The sequence below is a fragment of the Micropterus dolomieu genome, linkage group LG19 (assembly GCF_021292245.1).
Source record: "Micropterus dolomieu isolate WLL.071019.BEF.003 ecotype Adirondacks linkage group LG19, ASM2129224v1, whole genome shotgun sequence".
Taxonomy (NCBI): Eukaryota; Metazoa; Chordata; class Actinopteri; order Centrarchiformes; family Centrarchidae; genus Micropterus; species Micropterus dolomieu.
Window position 1 is genome coordinate 19,479,745 of NC_060168.1, and position 19,854 is coordinate 19,499,598.

The following is a 19,854-nucleotide window of genomic DNA, read 5'->3' on the forward strand; positions in this document are numbered from 1 at the left end:
AAGATGGGCCTTGACATGTGCTGGTTTAAGCAGGGGAACCTTCCGTGCCATGCATGATTTCAAACCATGACGTCTTAGTGTATTACCAACAGTAACCTTGGAAACGGTGGTCCCAGCTCTTTTCAGGTCATTGACCAGCTCCTCTCGTGTAGTTCTGGGCTGATTTCTCACCTTTCTTAGGATCATTGAGACCCCACGAGGTGAGATCTTGCATGGAGCCCCAGTCCGAGGGAGATCGACAGTCATGTTTAGCTTCTTCCATTTTCTAATGATTGCTCCAACAGTGGACCTTTTTTCACCAAGGTGCTTGGCAATTTCCCCGTAGCCCTTTCCAGCCTTGTGGAAGTGTACAATTTTGTCTCTAGTGTCTTTGGAAAGCTCTTTGGTCTTGGCCATGTTAGTAGTTGGATTCTTACTGATTGTATGGGGTGGACAGGTGTCTTTATGCAGCTAACGACCTCAAACAGGTGCATCTAATTTAGGATAATAAATGGAGTGGAGGTGGACATTTTGAAGGCAGACTAACAGGTCTTTGAGAGTCAGAATTCTAGCTGATAGACAGGTGTTCAAATACTTATTTGCAGCTGTATCATACAAATAAATAGTTAAAAAAATCATACATTGTGATTTCTTGATTTTTTTTTTGATAATGTCTCTCACAGTGGACATGCACCTACGATGACAATTTCAGACCCCTCCATGATTTCTAAGTGGGAGAACTTGCAAAATAGCAGGGTGTTCAAATACTTATTTTCCTCACTGTATATTACAAAGGTGACCATTTGACATCCCCACTTACTCTCTGTCTCTGTCCTGTGGACATTCTCCTTCCCACAAACCCTCTGCTCTGACTGGCCTTGACTGATGACAGCAGCACAGGGCGTCTGGGGAAAGGACGGGGAGAGTCTCCTGGCTGCTGGCCGTGTGTCCTCCCGTTCCCACGGAAACACAGCCAAGGGGGTGGAGAAGGTGTCCGTTTGTTCGGACGGGTGGCGGTGGGGTGTGTTCTTGTGTTGTTGTTGCGGTAACGAGGCCGTAGCCCCTTCAGAGAACTGCAGCTGCTGATGAAGGGAGGAGAGAAGGATTTGATTAGAATAGAAAGAGGAGGGTGTGAGCCTGAACAGGAAGTCAAACTAGAAATAAGATTTTAACAGAATTTCAACAGGGATCCAGGGATGTAGGACTTATGTTCACGATATTTCTTGAGTACAAACTAGACTCTGTAAAGCCCCACCACACATTTGTAGTTAAGACAAACACTTTCTGAACATAAGAAAGTGTGGAAGCTCTTTTTTTGACCTGAAAACAAAGTACATTATGGAATTTAGCAGTGCACAAGTAGGAAAAAAACTGTCTAAAAGGATAAGTCTGGTGATATTCTATATTTTTTTTTTAAATTGTAAACAAATCCCATAAAAATACAGAAACCAGCAATAATCTGATGCACCTAACAAATACTCGAGTGCCTAAATCTTGATATGGTGTATTACATTGTTCCATAGACCTCCATTGTTGCTGCGTAAACACAGTGCACCAAAGCCGCCACTGAAAATAGTCTGAATATTTCAGAATATAGGTACTGTAGTTCATTTAGCACTTTATCCCCAACAAATACACTATTTACTCCTGTTTGAGTAACATTATCCAAAAACTGCAGTGCCAAGCCGAGATTACTGAGGTTTTTTTTTAAGAATAAAAGTACATAATTGTGACATTAAAGATTGATGGCTTCAGTAGGAGCCAATGGGCTTGGACTACAAGCCACAGACAAGCTTGGACATCAGGAAGTATTAGGAGGCAGATTAACACGTGGTTGGTTTTGGTCTTTTCATGAACTTTGTTGACAATAAGAAACATAGAATAAAGGCAGCCTATGCATAGCTCAAAATAAAAACATGCTAACTCAAATGTACTTACTCTGTTGTGGCGCACCCTGCTCTGTCCTTCATCTCTATGCCCTGGCCTCTCCTCCTTTCTGCTCCCTGCAGGGCAAAAACACAGCATATGGATTGGACTTGGTACTTAAAACCAATCACCTAAGCTGAACAGAAACTGCAGCTGTGAGGAACCCAACTGGCTTACTGACAAGAGAGGAAAGAGAAACGCAACAGTCTCCAGAGAGTGAAGGGTTGGAAAAGAACAAGAGCTGAGGGACTATATTTAGAACCTCTCTGCATTTGGGAGTCTTGCAGTTTTTCCATTTAATTTTCCAAACTACACAGTGCATTAATGAACACATAGGCAAGAAAACACCAAAGAATACACACAGGATTCATAAAGTTACATGACTATACCATTCTGTTCCCAGGGCGAGGTTATATTCCAGCAGGGTGTAGAAAACAGAGTGGTATCTGCTGACCTGCTGCTGTTCTGCAGCTTCTCCAGCTCTGCCTCCAGCCTGCCAGAGAGAGAGAGAAAAGGGATTAACAAATGAGAAGTGTTAAGAGTTCAGTGTGTGGGCAAGAAAACCAAGACATTTCAGGAAGAAACAAGTATGTTTTGGTTTCAATTCATCGTCAATCATCAACTGATACATAATCGAGTTTCCTCTTTCTCTCTGCAGAAAATTAATTTTAATGTTGCAGATAGCTTTAAGAATCATTTATTTCAGTGTTATCTGCTACAAATATCCAACATTAAATAAATAGTATTTTACTGCTCAGTTTAATTTTTTCAGAAGGTACAAGCTACTGTCGAGGTACAAAACCCTGCTGTTCTGAACAAGAATGCAAAACCCCATAAAAAAAAAACAACAACCATCACACAAGACAGATTAAGAAATAGAAGAATTAACATCATCCCAGATGTTTTCCACTGGTCAAACCTTTTGACTTCCTGGGTGAGTTTGTTGTTGAGGGTGCGAGCAGCATCTAGCTGGCCCTCGAAAGAACACACTTGGGCCTGCTTAGTCTGAAGCTCCTGGGTTAGACGCTCCCTGCTGGTTACTGCTGCCTTGGCCTCATCTCGAACGCTCTGGAGCTCTCTCTGGACAGACTGGAGCTCCCCACGCACCTCCTCATACTAAATAGGGGAGGTGAGGAGAAAGCATACATATTTATACATACCACCGTATATATATACACCACAGAAAAATAAATATTTATACAAAATCATATTTACAGAGGTTTGCCTCTTTCAACTGCATTGCCATAAAGGTTACTAACTGTAGGTCACACCTAACATGAAGATAGTGTACTGAGACTGGGATATGGCTCTCGAGGCACACTATACTTCAGGACTATGCAGCATAGCTTTTAATATGCACAGTCAAACAGACTTTACCAAACGTTACCTAGCTTGATAAGAAAATGTATTAAAAAGATAACTTTGAAATGAGAATACGGTGTCCAACAACCAACTTACAAATTACACGGTTCTTTATAAATTTAACCTGTCCACAGTCCATCCCACTATTGATGTCAACACCTCAGTTTTTCACAGTAGCAGTAACACTAATATACACAAATATATTAATGATAAGTTCCACAATAATTTGTTTGTTGCTCTTCCCCAACGGGAACAGCACTAATTGTCATAGTGATAAACCAACATCGATGCTTGTACCTTCACAGTCTGTTTTTCGAGGCTAGTATGGATGTTGTCCAGCTGCAGCTGTTTCTGCTTGTTCTCCCTGGACAGTCGCTCCTGATGGACCTGCAGCTCCTTCACCTTTTGCAGGACCCGTCCGGACAGCCCCACTGTCCAGTCCTCCTCAGCCCAGCTCATCTCTCTCTGCCTGGGCCTGAAAGGGTGGGAAAATAACATTAGAACAAAAACTCAAATATGAGTAATTTTTTCCCTTGTTTTAATTTGCCTGCATTATAAAGACACTCTGCAGAAAACATTTCCCTTCACGTCTAAAGGCAACTTGGTTTGACTGATTGTGTTTGGCATCTATGAGATAATGTACCAGCTGACCTGTGCTATTCCTGCTCAGCAGATCCAGAATCAGACAGCTCCTGGAGCCATGGGAGTCAGTAGTTGGACTGCAGAAACCAGCAACACACAGTCTGAAACAAAAGAAGTACAGGCCTGTTAAGTGAGGTACAGGTAATTCTATGTCAATTTGTGTTATGAAATAGGATTCAAGCCATACCACGTGTATCCAAACATGTTTTAATCATCTGAGCCTCTGGCTGTGTGTCATTTCTTGAATATGTTATGTTGCTAAGGCTTTGATCCCTCAGGGAGAAGCTGGTTGTCACTGCTGGGCAGCTGTGACTCAATGTTTTCCAACACAGTCTGCCTACAATGTTCCGAGAGCACTTCATGCTAGAAATAAATCCCTACTCTATCATACGTCTGCAACAACATTTACATGTTCACATAAAAACTGAACATTTTCTGCTCCAATTAAATCACATCTGTACGGCAATGGTTTTAAAGGTTAAATCTACAAACACTGAATTTAGTAGCACTTTATATGGGTTAACACCAACAGATGCACACACACACACAAAGGAGTAGTGTTAAAATTGTGTGTTGGAATGAAGAAAAGCCTGACGGTTTATTTTGAACTCAGTTTTGACATGCGCTCTAGCCTCAAGGCTCTTAACACCAGAACGTCAGTCAGACAGTTTCTGTCACAGCTCACAGGTTGTGTCACCATGTTTGTCTGTTCCTGAAAACAAGAGTGGCAGAAATACTCCACTGAACTGACATTAATACCCACCTTATATAACACCTGGAGTGTTAACAAAGACTACACATAACACTTATGTAGAGGGACTTCTTTGAAGTTAGTGTGTGTGTGATTTCATTAGCTTGACATGCTAAGCCTTGCATTAATGAGATCAAGATGCTGGTAAACAAGCTGGATTTGGTTCAGGGCTGCAACTATCAATACCTTTCATTTAATTTTTAATTTAATTTATTCATCAATTTATACTTTAGGTAATAAAACATCAGAAACCATTTAAATATAGATCACTGTCACAACTTTCAAAATCCCAAGCTGACATCCTTTGCTTATGCTGCCCTTATTAGTCCAAAACCCAAACATATTAATTTTACAACGATTCAACAAAGACAAAGGCAGCAAACACTCATATTTGAGAAGCTGGGACCAGAGAATGCTTGGCATTTTTCCTGGATAAATGACTTAATTAATTAACAAACTTGCAGCCAATTAACCTCTTGCTCCCCTGCTCTCTCCCGTTTCCTGTTAATCTACTGCAAATGCCTGCCATAAAAATTACCTTTAAAAAAAGGAGACAGATGTTCAATATCTTACCAAAGAGATAGGCACTGAAAACTTGCAAACTGAATCATATATGGACAGAATTTCTTTATGAAGATCCAGAAAAAGTAGAAGGAATAGAGACACTTAAATAATGATAAAAGACAACAGCTACATGACATTGCTCAAGATGCAAACATAAATAAATCAAACATGTCCACATTTTTTTAATAATACTAAAGTTATCCACCTGACATTATTGCCTATTGTAGGAAGGTTTGACACATGATACATAGCTCTGGTATTATGGACAGCATCTTCTTTCACCTGTTGGCAAATTAAAGAGAGAAACTCATGGTCCCTTCGTACTAAATGTCCATGAAGCCGCCACGTTCAGTTTAGTAACGTTAGAGGGAGAGTTGGACCCTGGCCTGTGCTCAACCAAAGTCGAATCACGAGGTTCAAACAAGCAAGAGACAACTGAAAGAACAAAAATTTTCAACTTAACCTCCATCATTTCTTCAATGATCACTCACTGAACCCGCACCATGACCAGCTGGGACAGACTTTTCTATCGCCTATGTGTGCTTGCGGTCAGTGACTAGTCTAGCAATGATGCTACTAAAAGCTAACCCCCCGACACTAAAGCTACTTACCATTTACTTTAGTTACAAAGGCGCGAGTCACCAGGGAGGTTCGCGGTGCTGTGACACCGCTGTTTAAAAGTAACAACAGTCTCTCCGGTTCTTCTCTAAACAACGAGCGGACCGCCGCTCCTTACAGAACCGAAGCTAACTACTAACATTTGCTGACAGGTTTCACGTATGAGACAATATGCCGCGCGTCTCGTGCAGCAGACAAACCGACAGAAACGGTCGGTGTGGCACGAGGCGGAGCGGGGGTCAGTGACGTAGCAGGAGACTGTTTCGGGGAAAGTCCTCGCGGCGGCGTGAACCTCTGATGACCTCTAGCGACAATACCGCACAGACATGTAAGTGATGCTGACACTTTTCATCGAAACATACCTTTAATTTCAAACAGAGCTTCCGCCAAATTGTCAGAGGTCTCAAAATGCAAATGTAGACCTTTAATAGTCTTGTGTCTGGAGGTTTGGCTGCTTGGGTCTCCAAAAGCCCAAATTCTGTCAGCAAGAATTTGTTTTTGGTAGTTAACTCAACACACTAGGTTTTTTTTCCTGGAGATTTCAACCATAGTTGTCTGTCTGAAACAACCTCTGGAAAAACTAGCAAGTGCACCTTAGTTCCCTGGTCAATTTTTTCCCAATGTTTTATATTAATTTGACTTATTGTAATATATAATAGAATAAAACTGATATAGGAGGCTGAAGGATGGTCTGCTTTATTAATGGTGTAATCGGTATCCATGATTCTTGATTTGTCCATGTTGCCAAACAGTAATTGTTTTAAAACTTCCAGATTACAAATTCAAATACAAATGTCACCCAGAAATTTGAGATTTGCATCCATAAAGACAAAGTAAGTTTAATTATCAAGTACAACTAGTCTACTGATCAAATGACATGTCTTAAAAACATTTTGATCCCATAGGGGGGACCAAGATTTTCTGGGGCCTTAATCATATTCATATAATGACAGAAACAATGTTAGCAATGTGTGGTGTACATGTGTGATTTTAAAGATACTGTATAAAAATTGTACTAAAAACATAATATTGTTGAAAGAAATTATAAATTGTAACAAAACAAAATGAAAAATACATTCCACATTTGTAGTTTTCTCATCTGGAGCACCATTAGCTTTACACCTTGCACTCACCACATGAATAATGGATGAAATTGAGCAAGGCACAGTATCATTCTTGACTGGTTATTAATCTACTTTTCTTTTATTAACCTCATTTGTATCTGGGTGAACGGATCTACCTGTTAATCCATTGGGTGACACTGCAGAGAGACACTGAAGAGATTTCTGCTTGACAGAATGGACACACACTCCAAAACAAAACAAATCATGCAGTATAGTTACACACATACATATTGAGGTGGCTCATTGTGAAGAATGGACTGGCATGGGCCTCCCTCAGTGTGATTAGCTTACTGCTAATTGTCACCATCACCACTACAATGAGGATATAAGCAACAGAAAAGATTTACACATCATCACACTTGAAACGTACATGTTGATGGCTCCTAGGCATTTAGCAATGAAAAAGCAGCATACAACATTTCAAATATTTCTGGCTATATATTATCCATCTACCTTTGAAAGACAGAAGTCATCCTATTTATTTGTAAAAGGAAGCTCAGACAGACATCCAAGTTTACATTTAAAGCTAGGAAATCTTAAATAAAAACAGAGTAACATATCTGGATAGTGACTTGCACCAATATCTTTGAGTTTCTAAGGTGAACCTAGCCAGTCAAACCACATTTGTAGATGGGTCAACAGTAAATATTATTGCTCAAACTCTGGTTCAAGCTCACTTTGACTGTGCTGCCACCTTCTGGTAAAAAAAAAAAAAATAATGAATCTGACCACTTAAGGAAGCTCAATGTTGAGAAGATGGTCAACTCTAAAAAAATTGTTAAACAAAACTGTGCCAGTGTATTTATGGAACTAGGTTTCTCTGATAAAAGACACTAAAAGCTATTCACATAGGTTGTATAAAAAGACACACAAGGCAGTAAAACAAATTAAATGCTGTTTTATTTGATAGGGAAAAAACAAAAAACATTTATTTATTCTTGCGTCTTTCCTGATGGATAATTGTAATTGTAGATGAATTCTAGCATTCTGAATCATCAGATATGTTCAATAAGTCAATCAATGCCGGCTGATCACTAACAGTAATACACAACCATCCCTGTTTACTTGCAGCAGTAAACAGCATCCTCTGTAGCCAACTTTAATTAGATTATAACAGTCATTATAACCTCATTCTTCCAGGTAGGCTCTGGATTTGAATGTAATCTGGGATTTGGTGTTTCAGTGCTGAGTGGTGCAGAAACCCAGCAGGAACTAGCCTGCAGTTACCTTACATACAATACCCTGTGCTAGCTAGTGGGATGGACAGTTTATAAGCGTGAGAAAGAGAGATTATGTGGGTAGTTATATAATCTTAGTGTTATGCTCAGCTGTCTGGGAAATAGAGGTATGCCTGAAGAGTTATTGTCTGTGAACTGGGAGATAATTTTCACTGTGTTATTTTCCAGGACTGTGCTTGGTGTAATGGCAGTAGCCTAATAGTTTGTAACCAAATAGTATACTATTTAAAATGTCGTGACTGCCCAGAAACATTTCTGTCAGACACTGTAGAAGTGGTTTAAAATACTTTTCAGCAAGACATTGTTTAGCCTGCTTTTGTATTTGAGCTGAAACCTTCTTTACAGCTTTAACTGCTGCATAAAAAGGAAGTAAAATTGGGAAACACTTTCAAAAGAAAATCGTTAAAATTAAATGAAATAAAATATCCTTATTATCCAACAATCCCATGCCGTTATGTAAACACCCCACCTGGATTCTATCAGGCAAACTCACAAACACCTACTGCTCTGGGTAGGTGCACGCTCATGTCAGGTAAGCTCATCTCGTCACTCACTCTTTATTAATACAGGATTACATTTATTCTCAATCCCAAACTCACACACACACTCCACAGGCTCCTCACAAAAGTACTGGTACTCAGGTAGCTGTGTGCCACCAGCTGGAGTCTGAGGAGTTTTATACTTGAATGTCACAAGCCCATGGAGGCCTGCTGTTCACCCGGCTGCTAACAGACACTTCACCAGACAACAGGTAGATTTCTGCCATACAAGAATACACTGCAGCATTGTGAACCCAGTTCATGAAGGTAAGAAAAAATTTATAGTGATACGATAGCATTTAGTGCAAGAGAGTAACAGTCTTAAGAAAAGGTGAATGGTTTGTATTGATGAGTCATATGCGCTGTTTTCCTTTTACATGTGAACCGTCATACCTATAATGAGCCATGTTTTACTGGACTTCCTACTGACTACTTGGTGGATTTAAAGGTCTTCAAATGTGTCTATGAACTTTTGCTTTGTTGTTATTCTCCAATATAATTCTAAAATACTATAACCCCAAATATGAACTTGCTTGAAGTTAGGTATGGTGAAAGGCACAATCAATTATAAAGGATATTGTTTTTCTTTTTCTTCCTTAAACTATAACATAACTGTCTGACAATTCTGCCCTTCTTTCCCAGATGTTTCCTTGGTCCGCTGTTTTCTCACTTGAGCCCAAAGTGCCCGGCCAGCGCAGCAGCGAGGAACTGGTTACCAATACTCTGATGTTGGAGTTGGGAGCCATGGTGAAGCGCACTGAACGCATCCGTTTGGAGCGGGCGACAGAGGGTCGGCGCCGCCGTCGCAGCTCCTCCTCCACAGCTGACTACAGCTGGCTGGCGACCGCCCCAACCCCACAACCCTACGAGCTGACACCCAATGACCTGCTGGAACTGCAGGAACTCTGTGCCAAGATCCCTCCAGCACAGTGTGGCCCTGTGATCGTCAGGTGAGAAATACCACAAGAAAGACTGGGAGACATAGAGAGACCATTACTGTAGAAACAAACTGTCAGAAAGAGATATTACGCTTATTGACACTGAAATTGAGACATAGGATGAAATATAGAGCCAGAAAGACTGTAACAGACAAAGACAGTAAGGGACAAAGAGTATGAAATACATGGAAGGAACATAGAATATGAAGAAGAAACAAAAGAAGAGAGCTGCAGGGTTTCAATCTAATCCCTTTAACACCCTTAACTATAACCTGGAAGGTAAGCTGATACTCTCAGATCCCTGTTCTTTCGCTAAGAGACTACATGCATACATACAGACATATTAGAAGTACGGGCACCTCCCCTCTATTCTAGTAATCAGGTTTCATATCCTACCAGGGGCGCAGCTAGGGATTCTGAACCCCTTTAAAAAGACTACCCACTCTGTGACAGTGGCAGTGCCTCTGCCTTCTTTTTTGCTTGACCTTGTTTCTGTTTTGTTTTTTTCTTGACTGTTAAGTACTTTGTAAATGTTTGTGTTGTTTTAGATCAGGCCTTTTTGTAAAACTCAACAATTATTCCTCCCACTGCAGGTTCAGGAGGCTGGTGTCGCAGATGGAGCCTGAGGTTCACGAGGTTCCCCGGCTGTTTCGCACAGTGCTACGTGACTGTGTTGACGAGACAAATGGAAATGAAGACATGCAGGACACCCCCTATGAGAAGCAGCAGCGCAGCAAGAGCCTCTCTTTTGTTACTTTCCGCACCAAATTTCGCACGGGTCAGTTTTTCAAAGGCAGCGGCATGACAGGCTCCAGGGGGAACCTGCAGCAGATAGATTGGTCTGACGAGGAGGATGGAGAAGGGGAGGAGGAGGCCATCAAGGCCAGGGCGAGAAAGGGAAGGAGCAGGAGCATGCCAGAGATCAGCCCAATGGAGCAGAGTGCCCATGGGTGAGAGAAGGGAGGAAGAGAGTCAGGGGAGAGACCATGTGGAGAGGATGGTGGGAGGGAGAGGAGGAGCACCTGTAGAGGAGTTCTGTTGGGGAGGAGAAAATGAGAAGGAGGCAAAAGTGAGCACAAAATACAGGTGGGTCAGCATACTGCAAATATGGGAAGGAGAGAAAAACAGAGAATGTGGAGGGAGGAGGGAAGGTAGCATTCAAAAAGGGGACAGAATAAATGTAAATGTAATGTAAATAAAAAGTTTTCTCATTTCTAATTATTTTGCCTCTTAAAACGAGGAGAAAAGTCTAGAAAGTGGTCTTGATGTGATTTCTTGACTTTAAGGGAACCCTTCTAACTGCTAATGAACTCGAAAACTTTCGTCCATTCCAAAATTATATTGGTTTCAAGATCCTGAAACATGTGGTTAGCATATGGATGTGCTGACAGGTACAAGCATGTTAAAACAAGACCTAGTCTACTGTCACGCTAGCAGCTCTGTGGGCTGTGCTTTGAGCTAAATGGTAACGTCACAACGTCACTGCTAACATGTTTAGCAGGCATAATGTTTACCATGTTCACCATCTTAGTGTGTTAGCATGGTAACATTTGGTAATTAGCACTTAACACAAAGTACAGCTGAGGCTGATGGAAATGGTCATTAGATTAGCAGATATTTGGTCATAATTAACATAATACAAATTTAAACTAATTTAACTCATAATGGTGCAAGATGAAAATTCTTAGGATCAATCCTCAGGGGGAAAGGAATGTGTGTACGCAATTTCATGAAAGACCAATATTTATTGAGAAATCTCACTCAAAACTACAAAAGTCAACCTACTGGTGGCGCTACATGAAACCTTAAGATACATAGTCTGTGGACCATGAATGTTTGTATAAAATTTCATGGCAATCCATCCAATAGCCGTTGAGATATTTCAGTCTGGCAGTGGTGGACCGTTTTTAGCCATTCTGCTACATGCTTCATGTATCCTTACATATAAACAGCTTATATCAGGAACAATTGCTCTTGATGAATCATGTGTGTCATGAACTGTCCCTTCATAAAAATGTGCAACAGACAGGACAGCTGTCTTGTGCAGTAGTGGGGGGGGGGGGGGGGGGGGGGGAACTCATCTATATATTCAGCAGTCACAGTTTGGCTCCAGATCTCCTGTTCAGCTAGTGGGTGCTCTCATAGTACATCCATTAAGCAAATCATTTCCAGCTGAGAATAATTACATCATCATCTGTAATTTTTTTATTGTAAATATATGTATTGGGGGAAATAAATATAAAATGTAAAGAACAGTTGTCTGACATTTGAGACTTAATGTGACTCTTGGATTTTGGCCCATTGATACCTATTAAGTGTACATTTTTCAAGTCTAGTAATCTTGAAGGCTTTTGACAAAAGAAGTCAAAGATGGATGGACCTTTATCACTTTGTTGTGGTTTTAAAGGCAAAATGTAATTTTGTCTGGGGCCTATATGGCAAGAAATAAATGTCTTTGTGGTTTACATGGGTTGAATATATCTCTGACTTGCTTTAGCCTTCTAGCCCAGTATGGCTAATTATATCACTGCTGACTAATCCTCTTATCTTAAGAAAGTCTCAGCCATGAACGCCAGCAACCCAGTATTATTTTATTAATATGCACTTTCTTATCAATACATCATTTTCACTATTTTCACTTTATACATTTAAGTCAAGGCATTGGGCTAAAAAAAAAGAGACAGGAAGTATAAGAAGAACATTTTCATTCTTCTGAAAAAGATGTGGTCACTTGAAAGAAGATCCAGTCCATTAGAAAGAAAGAGAGAAAGCAACTACAACAGTCTACTTCCAGGGAACCAGGTTGATTGAGTCACTTCATTAGTGGGCCTTTCACAACCAGACCAACCCCTTCATAAGCACTGATGTCAAAGCTGGATCCCGCTCAGATTGAGACTCATATGCTGAAGACTCTCTGCAGCAACAAATGTGCCAGGTGTACTTTTTCCAACCATTCAACCTGCCTTATGTGCGGCAACTACACAGTTTCATATTTAAAAAATGTTGTTACATAACTTATCATCCACATTTCGTACAGCTCGGGCCTGAATTATATCAGCAAAGTTCCTTTCGGCTCTCTGTAACTGCTTTCTCATGCCAGGACACAAAATGCTGGAGTCGCTGTAGTTTCTTATATTGTGTCACAGTTCTATAAGAGTATCCATTTGGCAAATAAACAGAATAAAGTGAATAACAAAATATTTCACATCATTACCAAATGGTGGTAAGTGGAAAATTTTTGAGAAACAAGTGTCACAGTCATTCTCTTCAACAAAAAGTTAGAAAACTAAGAAGCAAAATTATCTGAGGATAAACTCCAGTTCGGTTGTTTGGCTTTGAAATAATAATAATAATAATAATAATAATAATAATAATGACGACATATTGTAAGGGGGTAAAAAATCAAAAATCAAATCAAAAGACAGTTTGCAGAATCAAACCATTAAATTATAGTCATTTTGATTACATGTTTAGGAATAATTGGTCAAAGTACAATACAGAGCAGTTCTTTGCTCTCTATACAAAGTGGGGATTTAAGATAATTTATTCTTTCATTCGGACAGAGTTCGACATCCTCATTCTTCACTGAATTGTCGAATTAAGATCAAATGTCTGTGGCTTGGAAATAACAGAAAAGTCTGTGTTAATCGAAAGGTCTCCCAAGCCTCCATCAAGCGGTTGCTTTCATAGAGAAGTCTGTCCTTCAAATATGTCGTCTGGACATGTAGTCTGAGTTCAGCTTTAGCTTAACTTCCCCTTATACCATGTGCTTTCCCGCTCCACTCAGCCGCTCCTCTAGTCTTTAAGCGAAGAAGACGACAAAGATGATGAAGAAGATGATAAGTACGAGAAATATCTTGATCATGAGCCAGCGATTGGAGGAGACTGACTGGAAGTATTTGAGTATCTCTGTGTGGGCTGCCTCCACGTTCAGCTGGGTGTCCTCCACGTTAGCATCAATCCTGCGAGAGAGGCACAGGCAGTTCAGTGAGATAGGACTTTTACAACAGATGCAAATAATGTTAGTCCATAAAGTAAAAGATACACTTGTGAATTCATTAAAAGCACCTGAATTCTGCATGAAATGTAAGATAGTCACCACCACTCAAATTCTAGTAGTACTTGTTCACGCTCCATTTACCTTCTTTACTTCCAGTTTCCTCATTCCTATTGCTTGTTTATTAAAAGAAAAGTCTGACATTTGTGCTGCTGCTCGTCTTGGCCAGGACGCTCTTGGAAAAGAGATTTTTAATCTCAATGAGTTTTCTTTCTTTCAATAAAAGGTAAACAACATTAAGGGAAATATGCCGGCTGGTTTGCTTGCTGAGTGTTAACTTTTTTAGTTTTTATACATATTAAACAATTTAAAACACGTTCATTAGTGAGCATTAGAAGTGCTGATATGTGGGTTTTTTTTAGTCTTGGACAAAGCCAGGTAAGCTGTTTCTTGTCTTAATCTAAGCTAACTAGGCTCAAGTTTTATATTTACCATGACAGTGATATTGAAACTCAAACTATTCCTAACTAACATCTTATTTGATTCATAATTGATTCTGTATTAATGTATATTGTCTGCTATGCAGCAGAAGGGTGTTACAAAACACAATTTCACTCTATAACTTGTTATATTGTGACAATAAACCTACCTATCTCATCATTTCCTTCTTTTCTGAGATATATATTCTTCCTCCACCCTCCCTCCAGTTCTATCTCCATCTTACCTCTGGATGGTCTCTTCTTGCTCCTTGACCATGTGTGCCAGCTGCTGGAATATAGAGCCCAGTTCCACAATGGTGCTCTCAATATTCTGCATGGTGTCTGCTCGGCTCTGGATATAAGAGTCCTGTAATCGCACAGCCAGCAAGATTTCAGAAAGGGCCATGTTAACAGTGGATACATTTCCTACTTATTGTGACAAAAGAATAACAATGCGCATCAACTGACTTTAAAAATAAACAGTAGCTGATATTTTTTGTGCCAGCAAATGAGGCGAAAATATTCTTCTCCATCTGCCTGACTTTGACAAATATACACCAGCAGGCTACCTGCTCATCAATAAGCTGGAGTTGCATGGGATTGTTCTGAGAATCCATATCGATGGCTACATCCCCCATACTCCTGGACTCATCCTGCATCAGGACCGAGCTCTCTGAAGAGAGACAACAAGAAAAACACACACACGTTCAACGGGATCAGAGAGATGGTAGAGGGGAAAAGCAGAAAGAACAGCGGGCACATACAGTAGCTAGTTATACCCGCTGGGAGAGTCAAACGTTCCAGGGAAATACCTTTTAAATTTGAGGTTGTATTGCCCTGGTAACCATTGCGCGGCTCGCGAGCTGCATGCGGCTCCTGGGCCCCTTTTTTTCGGCTCCCTAAAATATTTTTTCATTTTTGCATTATAGATGACCAAATACAGTAATAATCATTCACAAGGATTTTGAGCAGTTCCCTATAACAACAGCTGTTCAACAGTACACCGCCAGTCAAAATGTTTCTGTACGTCTATGCCATTTGTGACTAAATTTCAAACAGTTTGCTCACCGTAAATTACCTGAAATTAGAAATTGTAAACTGATGAGCCAACCTTTGCCTACTCTAGTGTTCCAAAGATGTAAACCTTTATATTTAAGTTCTCGTTTCTGGCAAGCACTTTGATCGTAATAGCATGATTTATATATTTTTAAAGGCAGACGCACCGGACAGGTCAACAAGTTAAGCCGAGATGGTTACTCTACGTGCCTAATTACAGCAATAACGTTATTTCATTATATAACATTTTTATTCACATATCAGTTTGTTACCTATATGTTATTTGTAAGATATCAACAGTGAGCAGAATGTTTGAGATTTAACAAAACGGCTGAATTATCGGCTGTTCATAAACATTTTACCGGCAATGTAAATGCCTGCACAGGAAGCATCTGAACTCCCTGTGCTAATTAGAGAGTCTCTGGTAAGAAGCCTGTTTAGCAAAATGTTTAGCACTGGTAAACTGATCCGGAGTCAGATATGTTGAATACTGCCTCAAAGCCAAAACAAAGAAACAATAAAAAGGTGTGTTCACTCTATTACACTTGAATCTGCCAGCACATTCTTCATGTTAGATGAACGGCAGACAGTGTTTTAGGTAACAATTGATTATTTAAGTTGAGAAATGTTCAAATTTGCACATAATCAGGATTTAATTTGGCTGTGTGGTAAGGTTTTTTTAAGCTCTAACCACGTGAAGCATTTAATCAGAACAAAATGTGACTGAGGCAAAACATTTCCCGCAAACAGTATCAGTATAGAGTGAACATGCCCTTATGAAGCTACAACAACATGCTGTGTTTACCTGTTGGTGCCACTACTTTAACGCGAGACCCTTGTTAAAAAAATAAAAAAATAAAATCATACTGAGTGGCGTGAAGCCAAGATGTGGATCGACTTACTGAAGTTGTTGGCCATCAGAGGAGATGACGAGACAGGAGGCTGGGAGAACTGCTCTCTCCTGCTGCGCTGCTGCTTCAGGTTCTGCAGGAAAAGATCATGGGAGAGGGTAATAATGGGGGACAGGTTTCTTCTCAGTCATTTCAAAACTTTTTTAATCTTTAGTATTTTCTGCCTTTTAATGCTTAAAGTATCCCACACACTAACTCACCTCTGTTCTGACTTCTAGGACTGATTTGAAGTCATTGGACATCGAAGCCAGTTTGGACTGTGGACAACGGAAGATACAGCAAAGTTAATCAAAGTAGAGCTTAATTCAGCTGTGCACATTTGTTACAGAGCGCCAATGAGTGAATGAGAATACAAACAAAACTACTTCCAGTATTCTTTAACAGTATTCTTTCTTTTAAAAGCTTTTCTCTATATTATTGTACGTGAATGAAAGCTTGTCAATCAAAAGGTTTTAAGAAAAATTTAAAAGGTTCATAATAAAGAATACATTTAAAGTCTTTAACCTTGTTTCTTTTCACATTAATTTCAAAATTTCCACCTTAACTGTCAAAAAAACACTAACCACAAAAGAAACGTTTACCAGGATTTAAACAGTTCCATGCCCGTGGACTCGCATATATACAGTATGAATTAGACCTTATTGAATATACCTGTAATGACACCACTATAGTGTTAGAGTGGGTTTGGATATGTCGGCCACCCGGAGCTCCGCGAGACCTGACCAAGTCCTGCAGCTGTGCTATCTGTTTGTTTAGACTGTTGATGTCCTACAAACATAAAACACAGGAGAGGTAGAAAACAGAGTAAATATATTTTTACAAAATAGATATTTACAGGATTATAGAATGTGGTACTATTCACAAGTAACGCACAGTTTGTTTGTTAAACCACATTTCACGAGACGTTAACAATTCAACTCACTTGTTTAATGATGTACGTTAGCTCCTCGATCTCCACTGCCTTGTCATCAAATAGAGATTTTCTTTTTGCCACTAAAACATCAAAACAGATATAAAACCAGCACTTTGGATGATATGAGAGACAAACAAGATATTTAGAACAGTGAAAATGGTGGTAAAATAACATTTTAAAAAAACACTTACAAATTGTAAGCTTTTCCAGTTTGGCAAATGTATTGCTCAAGTCTTTTCCAATTCTCCTACAGGTAAAAACAAACAAACAAAACTTTAGCTCTGTGTCTCCCTGCTTACAGTCTTTGTGCTATGCTAGACCAAACATATCCTGGACCAATCTCTCCGCTAAAAATGTATATGTCTAATAATTTAATATTAAGGTTAGACACTAAAAATACATTTCATATTTAAGTATGCTGCACAAGTGCAATAAAGATGTATTTCACATGCAATAATGTGTGAATACAAATGCAACGCCCAAAATCAACATAAAAGAACAAGTGCATTTGGCAAATATTCATGAGCACAAAAGAAAGAGGAAAGAGGGAACTTACTTGGCCATAACTGTAAAGTCACTGCGCTGCCTGAGGGCACTGAGAGCTGGCTTACTGGGCTGGACTCCATTCTGCTAGAGGAGGTCAAAAGTAGAGAGTATGAGATGCAAAGATATATTTGCTAGACTAGGCTGAGGGGGAACAAATGTGACTACAAAACCCTTTGGAGTAATCAGTTGGTAAAGTAACAGGGAACTCACTGAATCCATTTTTGTTGACCTACTTAATATTGTAGTCAATCAAAATTACAAATAGTGCATGGTTACATTACATAACAGTCCTTTATTATCAGTTAAAAATGAATACTATGGGCTTTTGAGCTGTTGGTCAAACTACATAAACATTTTTATGGTGTCACATTGAGCACTGACAACTTTATTATAGTCCACCCGATACTGGATTATTGAGGCCAATATCTATATTGATATTTGAGGGTTTAAAAATAATCTGATAACAATATATTGATCAATATTGCCATCTTAACATATAACATTAACAAAAGATATGGGTCCCTTAAGTTTGTCTTTTAAATAACTGTATCGAAACACAATATCTGTACCAGGCGGGACATTTTACAGATGAAAAAAAGGTAAACTAAAATAGTGTTTCGATATATATAGGCTTAGCTAATTGAGGTTTACCATTATTTTTAAGATTGGACATCACATTTTATTGCCAGTTGGGTGTTCACAGTAAAAGAGGTGCCTCAACACAGCTGAAGGAAAACAAAAAGATCAATTTGTGCTTAACTTCACCCAAAATATCCAGATAAGAGTAGGCCTTGACATTAACTAAAGAAAGCTGACCAGACTGTTGAAGCCTATGTAGAACTGAAACTAGATGCAGAGATGGAAATGAACAAGGAACCAAAAGTAAAATCCATCAGTGCTACAAAACAAAGTGAAAACACATCAGTGTACTTGTAAAGTTCTTGCTATAAATTTGGGGCAAATGCCTCATTTTACATGAAGAGATCCCGTTATTATTGTGCTGTGATGACAGGTGCCTGTGCCAACATACCGGTCTGCCCTGGAGAGATTTACAGGCTGATTGGAACTCGAGGGTCCGGTCACGGCACGTCATCCTGCCGCCGGTAAAAGGGTCACCAGCCCGCTGTAGATCAGAAACCACCTGGTACTGTCAGGTCCAAGTCCTCAGCTCTGTGTGGTGGATAAATAGGAAGACCTCCTGGTGTGTAGACAAACTCACATCCAAGGTGGGGTATCCTTCATGGACTTACAAACATGTCTGCGGCGACGGGAAAAAGACGTCAAAACAAAGCTTAGTCTCACAGGCTGACAACTTGAAATGTAAACGATTAAACACTCTAGTAGGTTAGTAAAAATACAACCGGTGCCGTTAGCTAACAGCAAGGTACGTTGACACCAACAAGACGACCGACTGTACATAAACAACCAGGTAACAAACAGCAAATAACTGCCACAACTCACAGATAAAGCCACAGGCGAGCTAAATATACATACCATTAGGTAACAATGTGTAAAGGCCGCACATCACGACGCACAGCTGATCACGGCCTGACCGGCTAACCACAGGCTAACGTTAGCTACAGAAAGCTAACCGGGCTTTCCAAACGGTCTCTCCTGCGTTACCTCGGTACAATTCGACCTAAACTAGCCACGGGAGGTTTAATCTTGTTTAAAAGACAAAAATCGATCCGTTCCAACTTACTTGAATCGATATTACATCATATTTCGAGAGCCCTCGATGTTTCTGGTGAAAACTAATCAACCCAGGAGTTTAAAGTTCCGATCCGGGTCATTTCCGGCACTGACGTCACTGCCACGTCTACTTTACCGTGGCGGAAAATCCCTGCAGACACAACACAGCACCGCCAAGGGTCGCCACATCTCCTGTTTATAGTGCAGGGCGCATGATAATGATAAATATATTATTTATTTCATTTTATTTTACATAATGACAAGAAGGACAGTAAGTCATATACAACTACAAAATATAAAGGATGACACAATACAGTCTAAAACATATTTCTACTGTGGTTCTTCATATAAAGAAAGTAAAGATGCAGGAGTTCAAGTGACTAGTTGTCATCCTCTTACCAACAAATTGTGAGCTTTTCCAATTCAACTAGGAAACAAACAAACAAATTGTTGCTTTCTTGGTCACGCGCATACTAAATGGGTACACACGCATTCTGTGAAATAGGTTTGTTTGCACTTTTACTGGGAGTAAGATTATATTTATATTTACATTTACATTTACTCATTTGGCAGACGCTT

At 39.8% G+C, this 19,854-nt stretch overlaps 3 protein-coding genes across 9 annotated transcripts in view; 1 reads left to right on the forward strand and 2 right to left on the reverse strand.

Annotated features, from left to right (window-relative positions):
* The window catches only part of si:dkeyp-115e12.6 (centromere protein F), a 23,723-nt gene extending 17,634 nt beyond the window's left edge, over window positions 1–6,089 (reverse strand). Inside the window, exons 1-7 of the mRNA XM_046030378.1 lie at window positions 5,836–6,089; window positions 3,919–4,010; window positions 3,565–3,742; window positions 2,825–3,021; window positions 2,295–2,398; window positions 1,918–1,982; window positions 800–1,061 (exon numbers count right to left, since the gene is read on the reverse strand). Coding sequence (XP_045886334.1) covers window positions 800–1,061; window positions 1,918–1,982; window positions 2,295–2,398; window positions 2,825–3,021; window positions 3,565–3,726 — 790 coding nt within the window. The 5' untranslated portion in view covers window positions 3,727–3,742; window positions 3,919–4,010; window positions 5,836–6,089. The remainder of the gene's footprint in view (window positions 1–799; window positions 1,062–1,917; window positions 1,983–2,294; window positions 2,399–2,824; window positions 3,022–3,564; window positions 3,743–3,918; window positions 4,011–5,835) is intronic.
* Window positions 5,492–10,906, forward strand: zgc:162144 (RD3 domain-containing protein). 3 transcript variants are annotated; one of them, XM_046030379.1, is made up of 4 exons: window positions 7,538–7,666; window positions 8,819–9,010; window positions 9,386–9,693; window positions 10,275–10,906. In XM_046030379.1, exons 2-4 carry the CDS (start codon window positions 9,005–9,007, stop codon window positions 10,633–10,635), a joined length of 675 nt encoding a protein of 224 aa, XP_045886335.1. In that variant the 5' UTR covers window positions 7,538–7,666; window positions 8,819–9,004; the 3' UTR covers window positions 10,636–10,906. The 3 variants fall into 3 exon arrangements, with proteins under 3 accessions (XP_045886336.1, XP_045886335.1, XP_045886337.1); XM_046030381.1 differs by having other exon boundaries at window positions 8,819–8,955; window positions 10,275–10,905; XM_046030380.1 differs by lacking the exons at window positions 7,538–7,666; window positions 8,819–9,010 and adding an exon at window positions 5,492–6,170 and having other exon boundaries at window positions 10,275–10,902.
* Window positions 10,907–12,258: 1,352 nt separating this feature from the next.
* stx5a (syntaxin 5A) lies at window positions 12,259–19,423 on the reverse strand. 5 transcript variants are annotated; one of them, XM_046031285.1, is made up of 12 exons: window positions 19,286–19,423; window positions 18,614–18,841; window positions 17,594–17,667; window positions 17,229–17,284; window positions 17,047–17,117; window positions 16,776–16,892; window positions 16,325–16,381; window positions 16,116–16,197; window positions 14,970–15,056; window positions 14,727–14,830; window positions 14,403–14,524; window positions 12,259–13,643 (listed from the first exon to the last, which is right to left on the reverse strand). In XM_046031285.1, exons 2-12 carry the CDS (start codon window positions 18,674–18,676, stop codon window positions 13,484–13,486), a joined length of 993 nt encoding a protein of 330 aa, XP_045887241.1. In that variant the 5' UTR covers window positions 18,677–18,841; window positions 19,286–19,423; the 3' UTR covers window positions 12,259–13,483. The 5 variants fall into 5 exon arrangements, with proteins under 5 accessions (XP_045887241.1, XP_045887242.1, XP_045887240.1 ...); XM_046031286.1 differs by lacking the exon at window positions 19,286–19,423 and adding an exon at window positions 19,078–19,279 and having other exon boundaries at window positions 17,594–17,664; XM_046031284.1 differs by lacking the exon at window positions 19,286–19,423 and adding an exon at window positions 19,078–19,279.
* Window positions 19,424–19,854: the final 431 nt, after the last annotated feature.